The sequence below is a fragment of the Bombina bombina genome, chromosome 3 (genome assembly GCF_027579735.1).
Source record: "Bombina bombina isolate aBomBom1 chromosome 3, aBomBom1.pri, whole genome shotgun sequence".
NCBI classification, from domain to species: domain Eukaryota; kingdom Metazoa; phylum Chordata; class Amphibia; order Anura; family Bombinatoridae; genus Bombina; species Bombina bombina.
This window is the reverse complement of record NC_069501.1, coordinates 534,478,547-534,496,496: the sequence shown is the minus strand read 5'-3', so window position 1 is coordinate 534,496,496 and position 17,950 is coordinate 534,478,547. Positions and strand designations below refer to the sequence as shown.

At 42.4% G+C, this 17,950-nt stretch overlaps 1 protein-coding gene across 1 annotated transcript in view; it reads right to left on the bottom strand.

Annotated features, from left to right (window-relative positions):
- Positions 1–12,121: 12,121 nt before the first annotated feature.
- The window catches only part of NUDC (nuclear distribution C, dynein complex regulator), a 31,553-nt gene continuing 25,724 nt past the window's right edge, over positions 12,122–17,950 (bottom strand). Inside the window, exon 9 of the mRNA XM_053706991.1 lies at positions 12,122–12,279. Coding sequence (XP_053562966.1) covers positions 12,228–12,279 — 52 coding nt within the window. The 3' untranslated portion in view covers positions 12,122–12,227. The remainder of the gene's footprint in view (positions 12,280–17,950) is intronic.

Sequence of the window (17,950 nt, the reverse complement as noted above, 5' to 3'; positions counted from 1 at the left end):
GTTGGGGTCGAAAGCGGCTGGAAGCGATCCTGATCGCTTCCAGCCGCTTTCCAGTTATTGCAGTGATGCCTCGATATCGAGGCATCACTGTAATAACATTTTTTACCATCCGATGCAGAGAGAGCCACTCTGTGGCCCTCTTTGCACCGGACACCAATGGCCGCAATCGTTGGTGGTTGGGCGGCTATCGATGGATTGCTAAGTGCAGTGGTGGGCGGGGTAGCTGGGGCACGTGCACGGGGAGGGAGCGTGTGGGAACCATTACACTATGGAACAGTTTGTTAACATTTAGAGGGGGAATACAAAAGTATTCTACAAAATTGAAGTGATCTGGGAGGGGGTGGGGGGGGTGTCAACCAGGTTGTGAGAATTTCTGTTTTGTAGCAAGTACCTTAGCCATCATATGCTCACTACCTAGTCTTGTGTATCATGTTTTTGGTGTCAAGCAGGCTGTGAGAATTTGTTTTGTAGCAAGTTGACACCCCGCCAGTACTTAAGATGGCGGGGACAATTGTGGGGTGGGGGAGGGAAGAGAGCTGTTTGGGAGGGATCAGGGGGTCTGATGTGTCAGGTGGGAGGCTGATCTCTACACTAAAGCTAAAATTAACCCTGCAAGCTCCCTAATTTACCCCTTCACTGCTAGACATACACGTGTGATGTGCAGCGAGCGGCATTTAGCAGCCTTCTAATTACCAAAAAGCATCGCCAAAGCCATATATGTCTGCTATTTCTGAACAAAGGGGATCCCAGAGAAGCATTTACAACCATTTGTGCCATAATTGCACAAGCTGTAAATAATTTCAGTGAGAAACCTAAAATTGCAAAAAAATTTAAGTTTTTTTTTTAAAATTTGATCGCATTTGGCGGTGAAATGGTGGCATTAAATATACTAAAATGGGCCTAGATCAATACTTTGGGTTGTCTACTACACTAAAGCATGCTCCCTAATTAACCCCTTCACTGCTGGGCATAAAACACGTGTGGTGCGCAGTGGCATTTAGCAGCCTTCTAATTACCAAAAAAGCAACGCCAAAGCCATATAAGTCTGCTATTTCAGAACAAAGGGGATCCCAGAAAAGCATTTACAACCATTTATGCCATAATTGCATAAGTTGTTTGTAAATAATTTCTGTGAGAAACCTAAAGTTTGTGAAAAAGTGAACAATTTTTTTTATTTGATCGCATTTGGCGGTTAAATGGTGGCATGAAATATACCAAAATGGGCCTAGATCAATACTTTGGGATGTCTTCTAAAAAAAATATATACATGTCAAAGGATATTCAGGGATTCCTGACAGATATCAGGGTTCCAATGTAACTAGCGCTCATTTTGAAAAAAAGTGGTTTGGAAATAGCAAAGTGCTAATTGTATTTATTGCCCTATAACTTGCAAAGAACATGTTAACATTGGGTATTTCTAAACTCAGGATAAAATTTAGAAACTATTTAGCATGGTTGTTTTTTTGCTGGTTGTAGATGTGTAACAGATTTTGGTGGTCAAAGTTAGAAAAACATAATTTATGCTTACCTGATAAATTTATTTCTCTTGTAGTGTAGTCAGTCCACGGGTCATCCATTACTTATGGAATATATCTCTTCCTAACAGGAAGCTGCAAGAGGATCACCCAAGCAGAGCTGCTATATAGCTCCTCCCCTCACATGTCATATTCAGTCATTCGACCAAAACCAGACGAGAAAGGAGAAACCATAGGGTGCAGTGGTGACTGGAGTTTAATTAAAATTTAGATCTGCCTTAAAGACAGGTCGGGCCGTGGACTGAACACACTACAAGAGAAATAAATTTATCAGGTAAGCATAAATTATGTTTTCTCTTGTTAAGTGTAGTCAGTCCACGGGTCATCCATTACTTATGGAATACCAATACCAAAGCTAAAGTACACGGATGAAGGGAGGGACAAGGCAGGAACATTAAACAGAAGGAACCACTGCCTGAAGTACCTTTCTCCCAAAAATAGCCTCCGAAGAAGCAAAAGTGTCAAATTTGTAAAATTTTGAAAAAGTGTGAAGTGAAGACCAAGTTGCAGCCTTGCAAATCTGTTCAACAGAGGCCTCATTTTTAAAGGCCCAGGTGGAAGCCACAGCTCTAGTAGAATGAGCTGTAATCCTTTCAGGAGGCTGCTGTCCAGCAGTCTCATAGGCTAAACGTATTATGCTACGAAGCCAAAAAGAGAGAGAGGTAGCCGAAGCCTTTTGACCTCTTCTCTGTCCAGAGTAAACGACAAACAGGGAAGAAGTTTGACGAAAATCTTTAGTTGCCTGCAAATAGAACTTCAGGGCACGGACTACGTCCAGATTATGCAAAAGTCGTTCCTTCTTTGAAGAAGGGTTAGGACACAGTGATGGAACAACAATCTCTTGATTGATATTCCTGTTAGTAACTACCTTAGGTAAGAACCCAGGTTTAGTACGCAGAACTACCTTGTCTGAATGAAAAATCAGATAAGGAGAATCACAATGTAAGGCAGATAACTCAGAGACTCTTCGAGCCGAGGAAATAGCCATCAAAAACAGAACCTTCCAGGATAACAGCTTGATATCAATGGAATGAAGGGGTTCAAAGGGAACGCCTTGAAGAACGTTAAGAACTAAGTTTAAGCTCCACGGCGGAGCAACAGTCTTAAACACAGGCTTAATCCTAGCTAAAGCCTGACAAAAAGCCTGAACGTCTGGAACTTCAGCCAGACGTTTGTGTAGAAGAATAGACAGAGCAGAAATCTGTCCCTTTAACGAACTAACAGATAAGCCCTTTTCTAAACCCTCTTGTAGAAAGGACAATATCCTAGGAATCCTAACCTTACTCCATGAGTAACACTTGGATTCGCACCAATATAAATATTTACGCCATATCTTATGGTAACAGGCTTCCTAGCCTGTATTAAGGTATCAATAACCGACTCCGAGAAGCCACGCTTTGATAGAATCAAACGTTCAATCTCCATGCAGTCAGCCTCAGAGAAATTAGATTTGGATGGTTGAAAGGACCCTGAATTAGAAGGTCCTGTCTCAGAGGCAGAGACCATGGTGGACAGGACGACATGTCCACTAGGTCTGCATACCAGGTCCTGCGTGGCCACGCAGGCGCTATCAGAATCACCGAAGCTCTCTCCTGTTTGATCTTGGCAATCAAACGAGGAAGCATCGGAAATGGTGGAAACACATAAGCCATGTTGAAGACCCAAGGGGCTGTCAGAGCATCTATCAGCACCGCTCCCGGGTCCCTGGACCTGGATCCGTAACAAGGAAGCTTGGCGTTCTGGCGAGACGCCATGAGATCCAGATCTGGTTTGCCCCAACGACGAATCAGTTGAGCAAAGACCTCCGGATGAAGTTCCCACTCCCCCGGATGAAAAGTCTGGCGACTTAGAAAATCCGCCTCCCAGTTCTCCACGCCTGGGATGTAAATCGCTGACAGGTGGCAAGAGTGAGACTCTGCCCAGCGAATTATCTTTGAGACTTCCAACATCGCTAGGGAACTTCTGGTTCCCCCTTGATGGTTGATGTAAGCCACTGTCGTGATGTTGTCCGACTGAAATCTGATGAACCTCAGAGTTGCTAACTGAGGCCAAGCTAGGAGAGCATTGAATATTGCTCTTAATTCCAAAATATTTATTGGGAGGAGTTTCTCCTCCTGAGTCCATAATCCCTGATTCTTCAGGGAGTTCCAGACTGCGCCCCAGCCTAGAAGGCTGGCGTCTGTTGTTACAATCGTCCAATCTGGCCTGCGAAAGGTCATCCCCTTGGACAGATGTGGCCGAGAAAGCCACCATAGAAGAGAATCTCTGGTCTCTTGATCCAGATTTAGTAGGGGGGACAAATCCGAGTAATCCCCGTTCCACTGACTTAGCATGCACAATTGCAGCGGTCTGAGATGCAGGCGCGCAAATGGTACTATGTCTATTGCCGCTACCATTAAGCCGATTACTTCCATGCACTGAGCTACTGACGGGTGTGGAATGGAATGAAGGACACGGCAAGCATTTAGAAGTTTTGATAACCTGGCCTCTGTCAGGTAAATTTTCATCTCTACAGAATCTATAAGAGTCCCTAGAAAGGGAACCCTTGTAAGTGGTAATAGAGAACTCTTTTCCACGTCCACCTTCCACCCATGCGACCTCAGAAATGCCAGAACTATCTCTGTATGAGACTTGGCAGTTTGAAAACTTGACGCTTGTATCAGAATGTCGTCTAGGTACGGAGTCACCGCTATGCCTCGCGGTCTTAGTACCGCCAGAAGTGAGCCCAGAACTTTTGTAAAGATTCTTGGAGCCGTAGCTAATCATAAGGGAAGAGCTACAAACTGGTAATGCCTGTCTAGGAAAGCAAATCTTAGGTACCGATAATGATCCTTGTGAATCGGTATGTGAAGGTAGGCATCCTTTAAGTCCACTGTGGTCATGTACTGACCCTCTTGGATCATGGGAAGGATGGTTCGAATAGTTTCCATTTTGAATGATGGAACTCTTAGGAATTTGTTTAGGATTTTTAAGTCCAAGATTGGTCTGAAGGTTCCCTCTTTCTTGGGAACCACAAATAGATTTGAATAGAATCCTTGCCCGTGTTCCGTCCGCGGAACTGGGTGGATCACCCCCATTAGTAAGAGGTCTTGTACACAGCGTAGAAACGCCTCTTTCTTTATTTGGTTTGCTGATAACCTTGAAAGATGAAATCTCCCTCGTGGAGGAGAAGTTTTGAAGTCCAGGAGATATCCCTGAGATATGATCTCCAACGCCCAGGGATCCTGGACATCTCTTGCCCAAGCCTGGGCGAAGAGAGAACGTCTGCCCCCCACTAGATCCGTTTCCGGATAGGGGGCCCTCTCTTCATGCTGTCTTAGGGGCAGCAGCAGGTTTCTTGGCCTGCTTGCCCTTGTTCCAGGACTGGTTAACTTTCCAGCCCTGCCTGTAACGAGCAACAGCTCCTTCCTGTTTTGGAGCAGAGGAAGTTGATGCTGCTCCTGCCTTGAAGTTAAAAAAAGGCACGAAAATTAGACTGTTTGACCTTTGATTTGGCCCTGTCCTGAGGTAGAGCATGGCCCTTACCTCCCGTAATGTCCGCTATAATTTCTTTCAAGCCGGGCCCGAATAAGGTCTGCCCTTTGAAAGGAATATTAAGCAATTTAGATGTCACGTCAGCTGACCAGGATTTAAGCCATAGCGCTCTGCGCGCTTGGATGGCGAATCCGGAGTTTTTAGCCGTAAGTTTGGTTAAATGTACGACGGCATCAGAAACAAATGCGTTAGCTAGCTTAAGTGCTTTAAGCTTGTTCATAATTTCATCCAATGGAGCTGTGCGAATGGCCTCTTCCAGAGACTCAAACCAGAATGCCGCCGCAGCAGTGACAGGCGCAATGCATGCAAGGGGCTGTAAGATAAAACCTTGTTGAACAAACATTTTCTTAAGGTAACCCTCTAATTCCTTATCTATTGGATCTGAAACGGCACAACTATCCTCCACCGGGATAGTGGTACGCTTAGCTAAAGTAGAAACTGCTCCCTCCACCTTAGGGACCGTCTGCCATAAGTCTCGTGTGGTGGCGTCTATAGGAAACATTTTCCTAAATATGGGAGGAGGGGAAAAAGGCACACCAGGTCTATCCCACTCCTTGCTAATAATCTCTGTAAGCCTTTTAGGTATAGGAAACACGTCAGTACACACCGGTACCGCATAGTATCTATCCAACCTACATAATTTTTCTGGAATTGCAACCGTGTTACAATCATTCAGAGCCGCTAATACCTCCCCTAGCAATATGCGGAGGTTCTCAAGCTTAAATTTAAAATTAGAAATCTCTGAATCCAGTCTCCCTGGATCAGATCCGTTACCCACAGAATGAAGCTCTCAGTCTTCATGTTCTGCAAACTGTGACGCAGTATCTGACATGGCTCTCACCTCATCCGCGCCCTCTGTCCTTAACCCAGAGCTATCGCGCTTGCCTCTTAATTCTGACAATTTAGATAATACTTCTGTCATAAAAGTAGCCATGTCTTGCAAAGTGATTTGTAAGGGCCTCCCTGATGTACTTGGCGCCACAAAATCACGCACCTCCTGAGCGGGAGGCGAGTTAGTCGGCATAACTTCCCCCTCGTTGTCTGGTGATAATTTCTTTACATGTAAAGATTGACTTTTATTTAAAGTAACATCAATGCAATTAGTACACAAATTTCTATTGGGCTCCACATTGGCCTTTAAACATAGTGAACAAAGAGATTCATCTGTGTCAGACATGTTTAAACAGACTAGCAATGAGACTAGCAAGCTTGGAAATACTTTTCTAAATAAATTTACAAGCAATATAAAAAACGCTACTGTGCCTTTAAGAAGCACAAAAAGCTGTCACAGTTGAAATAACAATGAACCAAAATAGTTATAGCAACCAATTTTTCACAGTAAATGTATTAAGTTAGCAAAGGATTGCACCCACCAGCAAATGGATGATTAACCCCTTAATACCCAAAAACGGATAACAATTTAATAATTAACCTTTTTATCACAGTCAAAACACACTGTCACAGGTCTGCTGTGACTGATTACCTCCCTCAAAATGAATTTTGAAGACCCCTGAGCTCTCTAGAGACGATCTGGATCATGGAGGATGAAGTAGACAGATTGTGACTGAATTTTTACTGCGCAAAAAAGCGCTAAAATAGGCCCCTCCCACTCATATTACAACAGTGGGGAAGCTCAGATAACTGTTTCTATGCAGAAAACAAAGATGGCCATGTGGTAAAAATCATGCCCCAATAAGTTTTATCACCAAGTACCTCACAAAAAACGATTAACATGCCAGTAAACGTTTTAAACATACATTTGAAAAGTTATGAAGTGTTATTAATAAGCCTGCTACCAGTCGCTTTTACTGCAGTTAAGGCTCATACATTATTTCAGTATTAACAGTATTTCAATTCCATTCCTTAGAAAAATACATTCAGTGTACACACACTCATCAGCCTAATACCAGTCGCTATCACTGCATTTAAGGCTGAACTTACGTTACATTGGTATCAGCAGTATTTTCTCAGTCAATTCCATTCCTCAGAAAAATAATTTACTGCACATACCTCATTTGCAGGGGGGTCCTGCATGCTATTCCCCTTTTCTGAAGTTACCTCACTCCTCAGATGAGAACAGCCAGTGGATCTTAGTTACGTCTGCTAAGATCATAGAAAACGCAGGCAGATTCTTCTTCTAATGCTGCCTGAGAACAAACAGCACACTCCGGTGCCATTTAAAATAAACTTTTGATTGAAGAAATAAACTAAGTTAAAAAACACCACAGACCTCTCACAGCGACCTATCTTTAGTTAGGCTGCAAGAGAATGACTGAATATGACATGTGAGGGGAGGAGCTATATAGCAGCTCTGCTTGGGTGATCCTCTTGCAGCTTCCTGTTAGGAAGAGATATATTCCATAAGTAATGGATGACCCGTGGACTGACTACACTTAACAAGAGAAAAGTGTATTTTTTTCCGTTTTTTTCCTCATATTTTATAATATTTTTAATAGTAAATTATAAGATATGATGAAAATAATGGTATCTTTAGAAAGTCCATTTAGTGGCGAGAAAAACGGTATATAATATGTGTGGGTACAGTAAATGAGTAAGAGGAAAATTACAGCTAAACACAAACACAGCAGAAATGTAAAAATAGCCCTGGTCCTTAAGGGAAAGAAATTGAAAAATGGCCTTGTCCTTAAGGGGTTAAAAAAAAAAAAAAAAAAGACTGAAAAATAAATATGGATGGTCATTAAAACTTTGCTAACACAACAAATCTAATGGTGGCCTAAGACTTTTGTACATTACTGAGTATGAGAGACCCACAGTTGCTGGGGAGTATCATTTACAAAGAAGACCGAAAAGACTCTTCACATCAGCTAAATGATACAGGGACATAGGAATTCCCTGTTATGTGCACAGCATTTCTGTAACGGGACTTCAGTCATAACTACCCTCAGGCATCAGTTGGACTCTGGTATTTTCCTACTGCAATCCTCTGCGTTAATACTTGGATGGGCTCTCTACTGGATACTGCTGCAGCAATATAGATTGGTAAGCCTGTGGAGGGTTGTTGCTTAAGGTGTCTTTGCACATCAGACACAGCCCAGAGGCTATTTGTTGGTACTCTGACACAGGTACACCATAGCCAGGGGACATAACCTGCTCCCCTCATGACACAATTTTTTCTCCATATCATGTCCCTAACGGTTCTACCATCATTGGAAACACTATCAGGGAAGCATTTGGCAACTTATGGGGTATTTATTTGAGCACTTTAAATATTTTGGTTTATGGCCCTTTTAAGAGAACCGGCAATGGCTTAGCGCATAATTTTGTAGTGGAGGCTCCGGTTAGGCTAGGTAACATGGTTTGTTAATTTTTTGGGGGGTTATTATGCTTGGTGCATTTTATTTTATCCAGAAAGAACCAAGTTTTTTTTCCTTAAAGGAATATGAAAGCCCCATTTTTTCTTTCATGGTTCAGATAGAGCATGCAATTTTAAGCAACTTTCTAATTTACTCCTATTATCAATTTTTTTCTTTGTTGTCTTGGTAACTATATTTGAAAAAACGGAGCTGGCCCATTTTTGGTTCAGCACCTGGGTAGCGCCTGCTGATTGGTGGCTACATTTAGACACCAATCAGCATGCCCTACCAAGGTGCTGAACCAAAAATGGGCTGGCTCCTAAGCTTACATTTTGTGGAAAAGGTGGCAACCCTAGTCCCCGCTCTTCCTTCGGTAAAGCATTTTGATGTCAGTGTGCTGCAGGCTGTGGCCATGTAGCAGCACACAAGTGAATAGAATATCACAGGTTGCACGTAGGGTAAGAGACCTTGAGCATTCTGGATACCAGTAGAGATGAGACACCAGGTGTGACACTCACCGCACCACTCTGTGTGTGTCTGTAACTAAAGGGAACGGGACAGAGCCCCCAAAGTTGTGATATAATAAGCCTGGAAATAAAACAGCACGTTGCACCAGTTGTGTCACATACTGCAAGTGCATTACTCTTCCACAGCAATAGAATAGTTCTAGTAGCACAGTATAGCAGCAAAGAATATGCTGTTACATACCACAGTCACCATGTGTTACAGCATGATAGAAATGACACACTGTGCTGTCATACAGTAAAACACTTGTGTCATACAATGTAAGCACACTACCTCAGTATAATACAATTGTCATATTCTGTTATTTAAGAATACTACACTAAAACAATATTGCAACCTATTAACACTTTTTACAACATTAAAGATCTGTGATAATACTTTAGGCACCACTAGCAATAACTCTTTAGTACGTTGTGTAGCTGCACAGCATTACAAAAATGCAGCAATAATGCATTTAGAGTTATAGAACCCAGTAATACAATACGGCACTCGCTCTCAAAAACAAACTCTTGACATCTTGTCCAAAATAGTAATACACATATTGTGCTACACAGGGGCAGTGTACTGTAAAATTATTCAATGACTTATAGCAGCTGCAGAGTATAAAATGTATGAGAAATCGTTTATGTAGGTTTCTTTTGTATATGAAGTAGCCAATTTTGTTCTTTTAAACCGCAACCCATTAAGGGCCAGATTACGAATGGAGCGCTATTTAGCTCTTTCAATAGAGCGCTAATTGTGCTAGAAGTAAACTTTTTGCGCACGTCGGGTTTCGTTTGTATTAGGAGTTGAAGTTAAAAAGTTATCGCTCTTGCTCTTAACCAGATGTGCGCAAAAAGCTGAACTTTGAATATCGCGCACAATAACCGATTCCCCAATAGAAGTCAATGGGAAAACAAAAAGTGGAAAAATAAATTGAACCACCTAACCCAATATACACTGCATCCACAACACACATTGCATTCACTACACACACACAGTAGTATAAAAAAGAAAAGAAAAAAATTTGGTTTAGTTTCGGCTAAGGGCATCCTGAATTTTCGGTTTCGGCATTTATCATTGCACAAGCAGTTCTGGTGAACTGCTTGTGCAACGCCGCCCGCTGCAGATTCACGGTCAATCGGCCGCTAGCAGGGGGTGTCAATCAACCCGATCGTATGAGATCGGGTGGATTGATGTCCGCAGCCTCAGAGGCAGCGGACGAGTTAAGGAGCAGCTGTCTAAAGACCATGAGGGATAACGGCACTAAGCTGGATTTCCCGCATGGCTATTGGCTAAGCGGTGGAAACGTCACCTCTCAGCCAAATAGCGTTCTGCCGTGGGCTGCCTTAGCAGCTCAGTGCAGCGAATGCTGCAAACAAAGGAGCTTTTAGAATTAAGTATTTTTTACTTCATGAATGAGTCCCCTTTATTTTTTCCAATGGTAAATCCTAGCATTTCACAAACGCTAGGATTTACCATCACTTTAATTAATTAAAGTTTATGTATTCTACATCTGATACTTACGTAATGTACAGAATTTTTAAAATTTGTATAAACTTATGTACAAGTTTCCAAATTTGGGATCTACCCTGAAAAATACTTTGGATATCAAGTGCTTTTTTTCTCTTTGAAGCAGAGTCCCCCTGATTGACCAGCGGTCCTATCTAAATGTTGTCTATGATCTTTAAGAGCGGCAACATTTATAAAAGGATTTGGGGCATAAATAATCCTAGTATCTGTGTAACCTCAGGATCAAGGTTTTTACCCCAATCTGTTCTTTGTCCAATAGGGATTTAAATTCCTGTCCTGGATTTAATATCCTAAACATAGTGGTCAGGATTCCCATTTTAGTTTATTGCTATTATAGACTTATCTGCATATCCCTATATACAGGGATTACTTTCAATTCCTGAAATTGGTATATCTGCAAAACTCTGCCAGTTTGCCACTCTGTCTGGAATACACTCTTGCTGGTGATCAGAATATTTCAGTTGCTCCTTTTCTGGCTGATATCTAGTGCAAGCTTATTTGCTGTCAACGGCTATTGCTCATACTCTCAAACCTCTGTCTTACTAGACAATAGTTGGAGTATCAATGTACCTAAAGCTCCTAATATCCTGCTATGAGGTTAGCATTTACAGAGTCATAAGACTCAATCTTTATGCATCTGTTTTCCTTTTTTCATTTTCTTGGTATCCATTAGATACCAAGATGAGCATAATTGTTAAGTCAATGATATGAGGCATATAACTGCAGCTAATTCCCTGCTCCTGAGCCTACCTAGGTGTGCTCTTCAACAAATGATACTAAGAGAACAAATCAAATTAGATAATAGACGTAAATTATAAAATGGTTTAAAAGTATACGCTTTATCTGTGTGATTCAAGGGACAGGAAACGCAAACATTTTCTTTTATGATTCAGGCAGCTCCAGCGCAACAGTGCACAAGGAGGAGCTAGGCAGCAAAACATATCTGGTGATCCAATGACATGAGGCATACATGTGTTACTAGCTAGCTCCCAGTAGTGTATGACTGCTCCTAAGTCTACCTAGGTATGCTTTCCAACAAAGGATACAAAAAGAACAAGATTGCATGTTCCATCTGAATCAAGAAGGTTTAATTTTGACTTTTGTGTCCCTTTGAAATATCTGTATAATACAACCTGATTGGATATCCGTAAAAGAAAAAGAAACTTTGATAAGCAACTCTTAAAATTGCTTGTTCAGTCTGATCCATATCAGTTTGTGACATGTCCCTTCTATATTGAAAATTCCCTTAAAGCATTCGGCACACAATATTGGCAAGCTCACTAACAGGAGGACGTTCTATGGAAACAAAAGAAACTACAGAGTATGTATATACCATTTTATTGGTCGTGTGAAAACATGCTGACATGATAGCTTTGTAACAGGAGCTTAAAGCTACAGGATGCTGACCTCAACAGCACATTATATATATTTTTTTATTATTAACCAGATCTCAGACCTTTCACGTTCAGACATTGCAATCCACCTGTCTTCGCTTTAGTCTAAATAAGCTATAAAGCGAAACAAAAAGTGGAACGTGTCCGTACTAGATCAGGGAATTCTGACAAATATTTGGCAAAGAATAAATGTGCAAGGCAGGATCACGTGAGCAACAGTCACATAGAGGGGTGCAAATCAACTGCCTTCTCATTAGTAATGCAGAAACCTGTACCAATTCCAAAACAAACTGCACAAAGCATGTGGTTACTTATTGTTCATCTTTAATAAACAAGAACAGGTGGAAGCCGCCAGTGCTTCTTTACAGAACATTTAACATGAGAGTAGGTATAAGGTGAAGTAAAAGGCAAACTCAGCTAAATTTTGCTTTGGAAAAGTCCATTTCAGGATGTTGCTCCATGAACCTGCAATAAGAAAAAATAAATAAAAAGTGTAATAGGATTTAAAGTTTGAAACATTTCTTTTGGATAATGTTCTAGATCCCACCCAATCATTGTTATTACTACATTCTAAATGAAATAAAGTATTTCAGGGACAGTAAAACAAGCCAAAGGTGTATTAGTTTAATTGTAGTTTTCACTAAATAATACTATACTGCTTAGTTGTTAGACTGAAGACACTGTGGTTGCCACACAAGTAAATCATTTCACATAACATCCACCAACAAACCCAAAGGATTCCGCCCCCCCTCTTCTTTACAGGGACGGCTGGTTCTACCAACCCAATGGTGACCGCCTCTTACACGGTGCACGCTTGCCGTTTATGTTTTGCTCATGTGCAAATCTTCCATTAGCCTCTGCAATATACACAGTGAATTGTAATCCACTCTTTATATAGTATTGTAAACATGCAGGCAAAATGGGAGCATGCGCTGTTACTATAGGGGCAGACGGTCACATTTTGATTGACAGTACCAACTGTTTTCTAAGAAAAGGAAGGAAAAAAAAAACAAAAAAAACTTCATGAGCGGCCAAGGAGATCCCACATTTCGTACATGATTTTTTTTTGCAGCCATAGCGATTTTAGGCTAACTAAGCAGCACATTATATTAAAAACATAATTTATGCTTACCTGATAAATTTATTTCTCTTGTAGTGTAGTCAGTCCACGGGTCATCCATTACTTATGGAATATATCTCTTCCTAACAGGAAGCTGCAAGAGGATCACCCAAGCAGAGCTGCTATATAGCTCCTCCCCTCATATGTCATATTCAGTCATTCGACCAAAACCAGACGAGAAAGGAGAAACCATAGGGTGCAGTGGTGACTGGAGTTTAATTAAAATTTAGATCTGCCTTAAAGACAGGGCGGGCCGTGGACTGACTACACTACAAGAGAAATAAATTTATCAGGTAAGCATAAATTATGTTTTTTCTTGTTAAGTGTAGTCAGTCCACGGGTCATCCATTACTTATGGAATACCAATACCAAAGCTAAAGTACACGGATGAAGGGAGGGACAAGGCAGGAACATTAAACAGAAGGAACCACTGCCTGAAGTACCTTTCTCCCAAAAATAGCCTCCGAAGAAGCAAAAGTGTCAAATTTGTAAAATTTTGAAAAAGTGTGAAGCGAAGACCAAGTTGCAGCCTTGCAAATCTGTTCAACAGAGGCCTCATTTTTAAAGGCCCAGGTGGAAGCCACAGCTCTAGTAGAATGAGCTGTAATCCTTTCAGGAGGCTGCTGTCCAGCAGTCTCATAGGCTAAACGTATTATGCTACGAAGCCAAAAAGAGAGAGAGGTAGCCGAAGCCTTTTGACCTCTTCTCTGTCCAGAGTAAACGACAAACAGGGAAGAAGTTTGACGAAAATCTTTAGTTGCCTGCAAATAGAACTTCAGGGCACAGACTACGTCCAGATTATGCAAAAGTCGTTCCTTATTTGAAGAAGGGTTAGGACACAATGATGGAACAACAATCTCTTGATTGATATTCCTGTTAGTAACTACCTTAGGTAAGAACCCAGGTTTAGTACGCAGAACTACCTTGTCTGAATGAAAAATCAGATGAGGAGAATCACAATGTAAGGCAGATAACTCAGAGACTCTTCGAGCCAAGGAAATAGCCATCAAAAACAGAACCTTCCAGGATAACAGCTTGATATCAATGGAATGAAGGGGTTCAAATGGAATGCCTTGAAGAACGTTAAGAACTAAGTTTAAGCTCCACGGCAGAGCAACAGTCTTAAACACAGGCTTAATCCTATCTAAAGCCTGACAAAAAGCCTGAACGTCTGGAACTTCAGCCAGACGTTTGTGTAGAAGAATAGACAGAGCAGAAATCTGTCCCTTTAACGAACTAGCAGATAAGCCCTTTTCTAAACCCTCTTGTAGAAAGGACAATATCCTAGGAATCCTAACCTTACTCCATGAGTAACACTTGGATTCGCACCAATATAAATATTTACGCCATATCTTATGGTAAATTTTTCTGGTAACAGGCTTCCTAGCCTGTATTAAGGTATCAATAACCGACTCCGAGAAGCCACGCTTTGATAGAATCAAGCGTTCAATCTCCATGCAGTCAGCCTCAGAGAAATTAGATTTGGATGGTTGAAAGGACCCTGAATTAGAAGGTCCTGTCTCAGAGGCAGAGACCACGGTGGACAGGACGACATGTCCACTAGGTCTGCATACCAGGTCCTGCGTGGCCACGCAGGCGCTATCAGAATCACCGAAGCTCTCTCCTGTTTGATCTTGGCAATCAAACGAGGAAGCATCGGAAATGGTGGAAACACATAAGCCATGTTGAAGACCCAAGGGGCTGTCAGAGCATCTATCAGCACCGCTCCCGGGTCCCTGGACCTGGATCCGTAACAAGGAAGCTTGGCGTTCTGGCGAGACGCCATGAGATCCAGATCTGGTTTGCCCCAACGATGAATCAGTTGAGCAAAGACCTCCGGATGAAGTTCCCAGTTCTCCACGCCTGGGATGTAAATCGCTGACAGGTGGCAAGAGTGAGACTCTGCCCAGCGAATTATCTTTGAGACTTCCAACATCGCTAGGGAACTTCTGGTTCCCCCTTGATGGTTGATGTAAGCCACAGTCGTGATGTTGTCCGACTGAAATCTGATGAACCTCAGAGTTGCTAACTGAGGCCAAGTTAGGAGAGCATTGAATGGGAGGAGTTTCTCCTGCGTCCATAATCCCTGAGCCTTCAGGGAGTTCCAGACTGCGCCCCAGCCTAGAAGGCTGGCGTCTGTTGTTACAATCGTCCAATCTGGCCTGCGAAAGGTCATCCCCTTGGACAGATGTGGCCGAGAAAGCCACCATAGAAGAGAATCTCTGGTCTCTTGATCCAGATTTAGTAGGGGGGACAAATCTGAGTAATCCCCGTTCCACTGACTTAGCATGCACAATTGCAGCGGTCTGAGATGCAGGCGTGCAAATGGTACTATGTCCATTGCCGCTACCATTAAGCCGATTACTTCCATGCACTGAGCTACTGACGGGTGTGGAATGGAATGAAGGACACGGCAAGCATTTAGAAGTTTTGATAACCTGGCCTCTGTCAGGTAAATTTTCATCTCTACAGAATCTATAAGAGTCACTAGAAAGGGAACCCTTGTAAGTGGTAATAGAGAACTCTTTTCCACGTTCACCTTCCACCCATGCGACCTCAGAAATGCCAGAACTATCTCTGTATGAGACTTGACAGTTTGAAAACTTGACGCTTGTATCAGAATGTCGTCTAGGTACGTCTAGGTCTTAGTACCGCCAGAAGTGAGCCCAGAACTTTTGTAAAGATTCTTGGAGCCGTAGCTAATCCGAAGGGAAGAGCTACAAACTGGTAATGCCTGTCTAGGAAAGCAAATCTTAGGTACCGATAATGATCCTTGTGAATCGGTATGTGAAGGTAGGCATCCTTTAAGTCCACTGTGGTCATGTACTGACCCTCTTGGATCATGGGAAGGATGGTTCGAATAGTTTCCATTTTGAATGATGGAACTCTTAGGAATTTGTTTAGGATTTTTAAGTCCAAGATTGGTCTGAAGGTTCCCTCTTTCTTGGGAACCACAAATAGATTTGAATAGAATCCTTGCCCGTGTTCCGTCCGCGGAACTGGGTGGATCACCCCCATTAGTAAGAGGTCTTGTACACAGCGTAGAAACGCCTCTTTCTTTATTTGGTTTGCTGATAACCTTGAAAGATGAAATCTCCCTCGTGGAGGAGAAGTTTGAAGTCCAGGAGATATCCCTGAGATATGATCTCCAACGCCCAGGGATCCTGGACATCTCTTGCCCAAGCCTGGGCGAAGAGAGAAAGTCTGCCCCCCACTAGATCCGTTTCCGGATAGGGGGCCCTCTCTTCATGCTGTCTTAGGGGCAGAAGCAGGTTTCTTGACCTGCTTGCCCTTGTTCCAGGACTGGTTAACTTTCCAGCCCTGTCTGTAACGAGCAACAGCTCCTTCCTGTTTTGGAGCGGAGGAAGTTGATGCTGCTCCTGCCTTGAAGTTACGAAAGGCACGAAAATTAGACTGTTTGGCCTTTGATTTGGCCCTGTCCTGAGGTAGAGCATGGCCCTTACCTCCCGTAATGTCCGCTATAATTTCTTTCAAGCCGGGCCCGAATAAGGTCTGCCCTTTGAAAGGAATATTAAGCAATTTAGATTTAGAAGTCACGTCAGCTGACCAGGATTTAAGCCATAGCGCTCTGCGCGCTTGGATGGCGAATCCTGAGTTCTTAGCCGTAAGTTTGGTTAAATGTACGACGGCTTCAGAAACAAATGCGTTAGCTAGCTTAAGTGCTTTAAGCTTGTTCATAATTTCATCCAATGGAGCTGTGCGAATGGCCTCTTCCAGAGACTCAAACCAGAATGCCGCCGCAGCAGTGACAGGCGCAATGCATGCAAGGGGCTGTAAGATAAAACCTTGTTGAACAAACATTTTCTTAAGGTAACCCTCTAATTTCTTATCCATTGGATCTGAAAAGGCACAACTATCCTCCACCGGGATAGTGGTACGCTTAGCTAAAGTAGAAACTGCTCCCTCCACCTTAGGGACCGTCTGCCATAAGTCTCGTGTGGTGGCGTCTATAGGAAACATTTTCCTAAATATGGGAGGAGGGGAAAAAGGCACACCAGGTCTATCCCACTCCTTGCTAATAATCTCTGTAAGCCTTTTAGGTATAGGAAACACGTCAGTACACACCGGTACCGCATAGTATCTATCCAACCTACATAATTTTTCTGGAATTGCAACCGTGTTACAATCATTCAGAGACGCTAATACCTCCCCTAGCAATATGCGGAGGTTCTCAAGCTTAAATTTAAAATTAGAAATCTCTGAATCCAGTCTCCCTGGAACAGATCCGTCACCCACAGAATGAAGCTCTCCGTCTTCATGTTCTGCAAACTGTGACGCAGTATCTGACATGGCTCTCACCTCATCCGCGCGCTCTGTCCTTAACCAAGAGCTATCGCGCTTGCCTCTTAATTCTGGCAATTTAGATAATACTTCTGTCATAACAGTAGCCATGTCTTGCAAAGTGATTTATAAGGGCCTCCCTGATGTACTTGGCGCCACAAAATCACGCACCTCCTGAGCGGGAGGCGAAGGTACTGACACGTGAGGAGAGTTAGTCGGCATAACTTCCCCCTCGTTGTCTGGTGATAATTTCTTTACATGTAAAGATTGACTTTTATTTAAAGTAACATCAATGCAATTAGTACACAAATTTCTATTGGGCTCCACATTGGCCTTTAAACATAGTGAACAAAGAGATTCATCTGTGTCAGACATGTTTAAACAGACTAACAATGAGACTAGCAAGCTTGGAAATACTTTTCTAAATAAATTTACAAGCAATATAAAAAACGCTACTGTGCCTTTAAGAAGCACAAAAAGCTGTCACAGTTGAAATAACAATGAACCAAAATAGTTATAGCAACCAATTTTTCACAGTAAATGTATTAAGTTAGCAAAGGATTGCACCCACCAGCAAATGGATGATTAACCCCTTAATACCCAAAAACGGATAACAATTTAATAATTAACGTTTTTCTCACAGTCAAAACACACTGTCACAGGTCTGCTGTGACTGATTACTTCCCTCAAAATGAATTTTGAAGACCCCTGAGC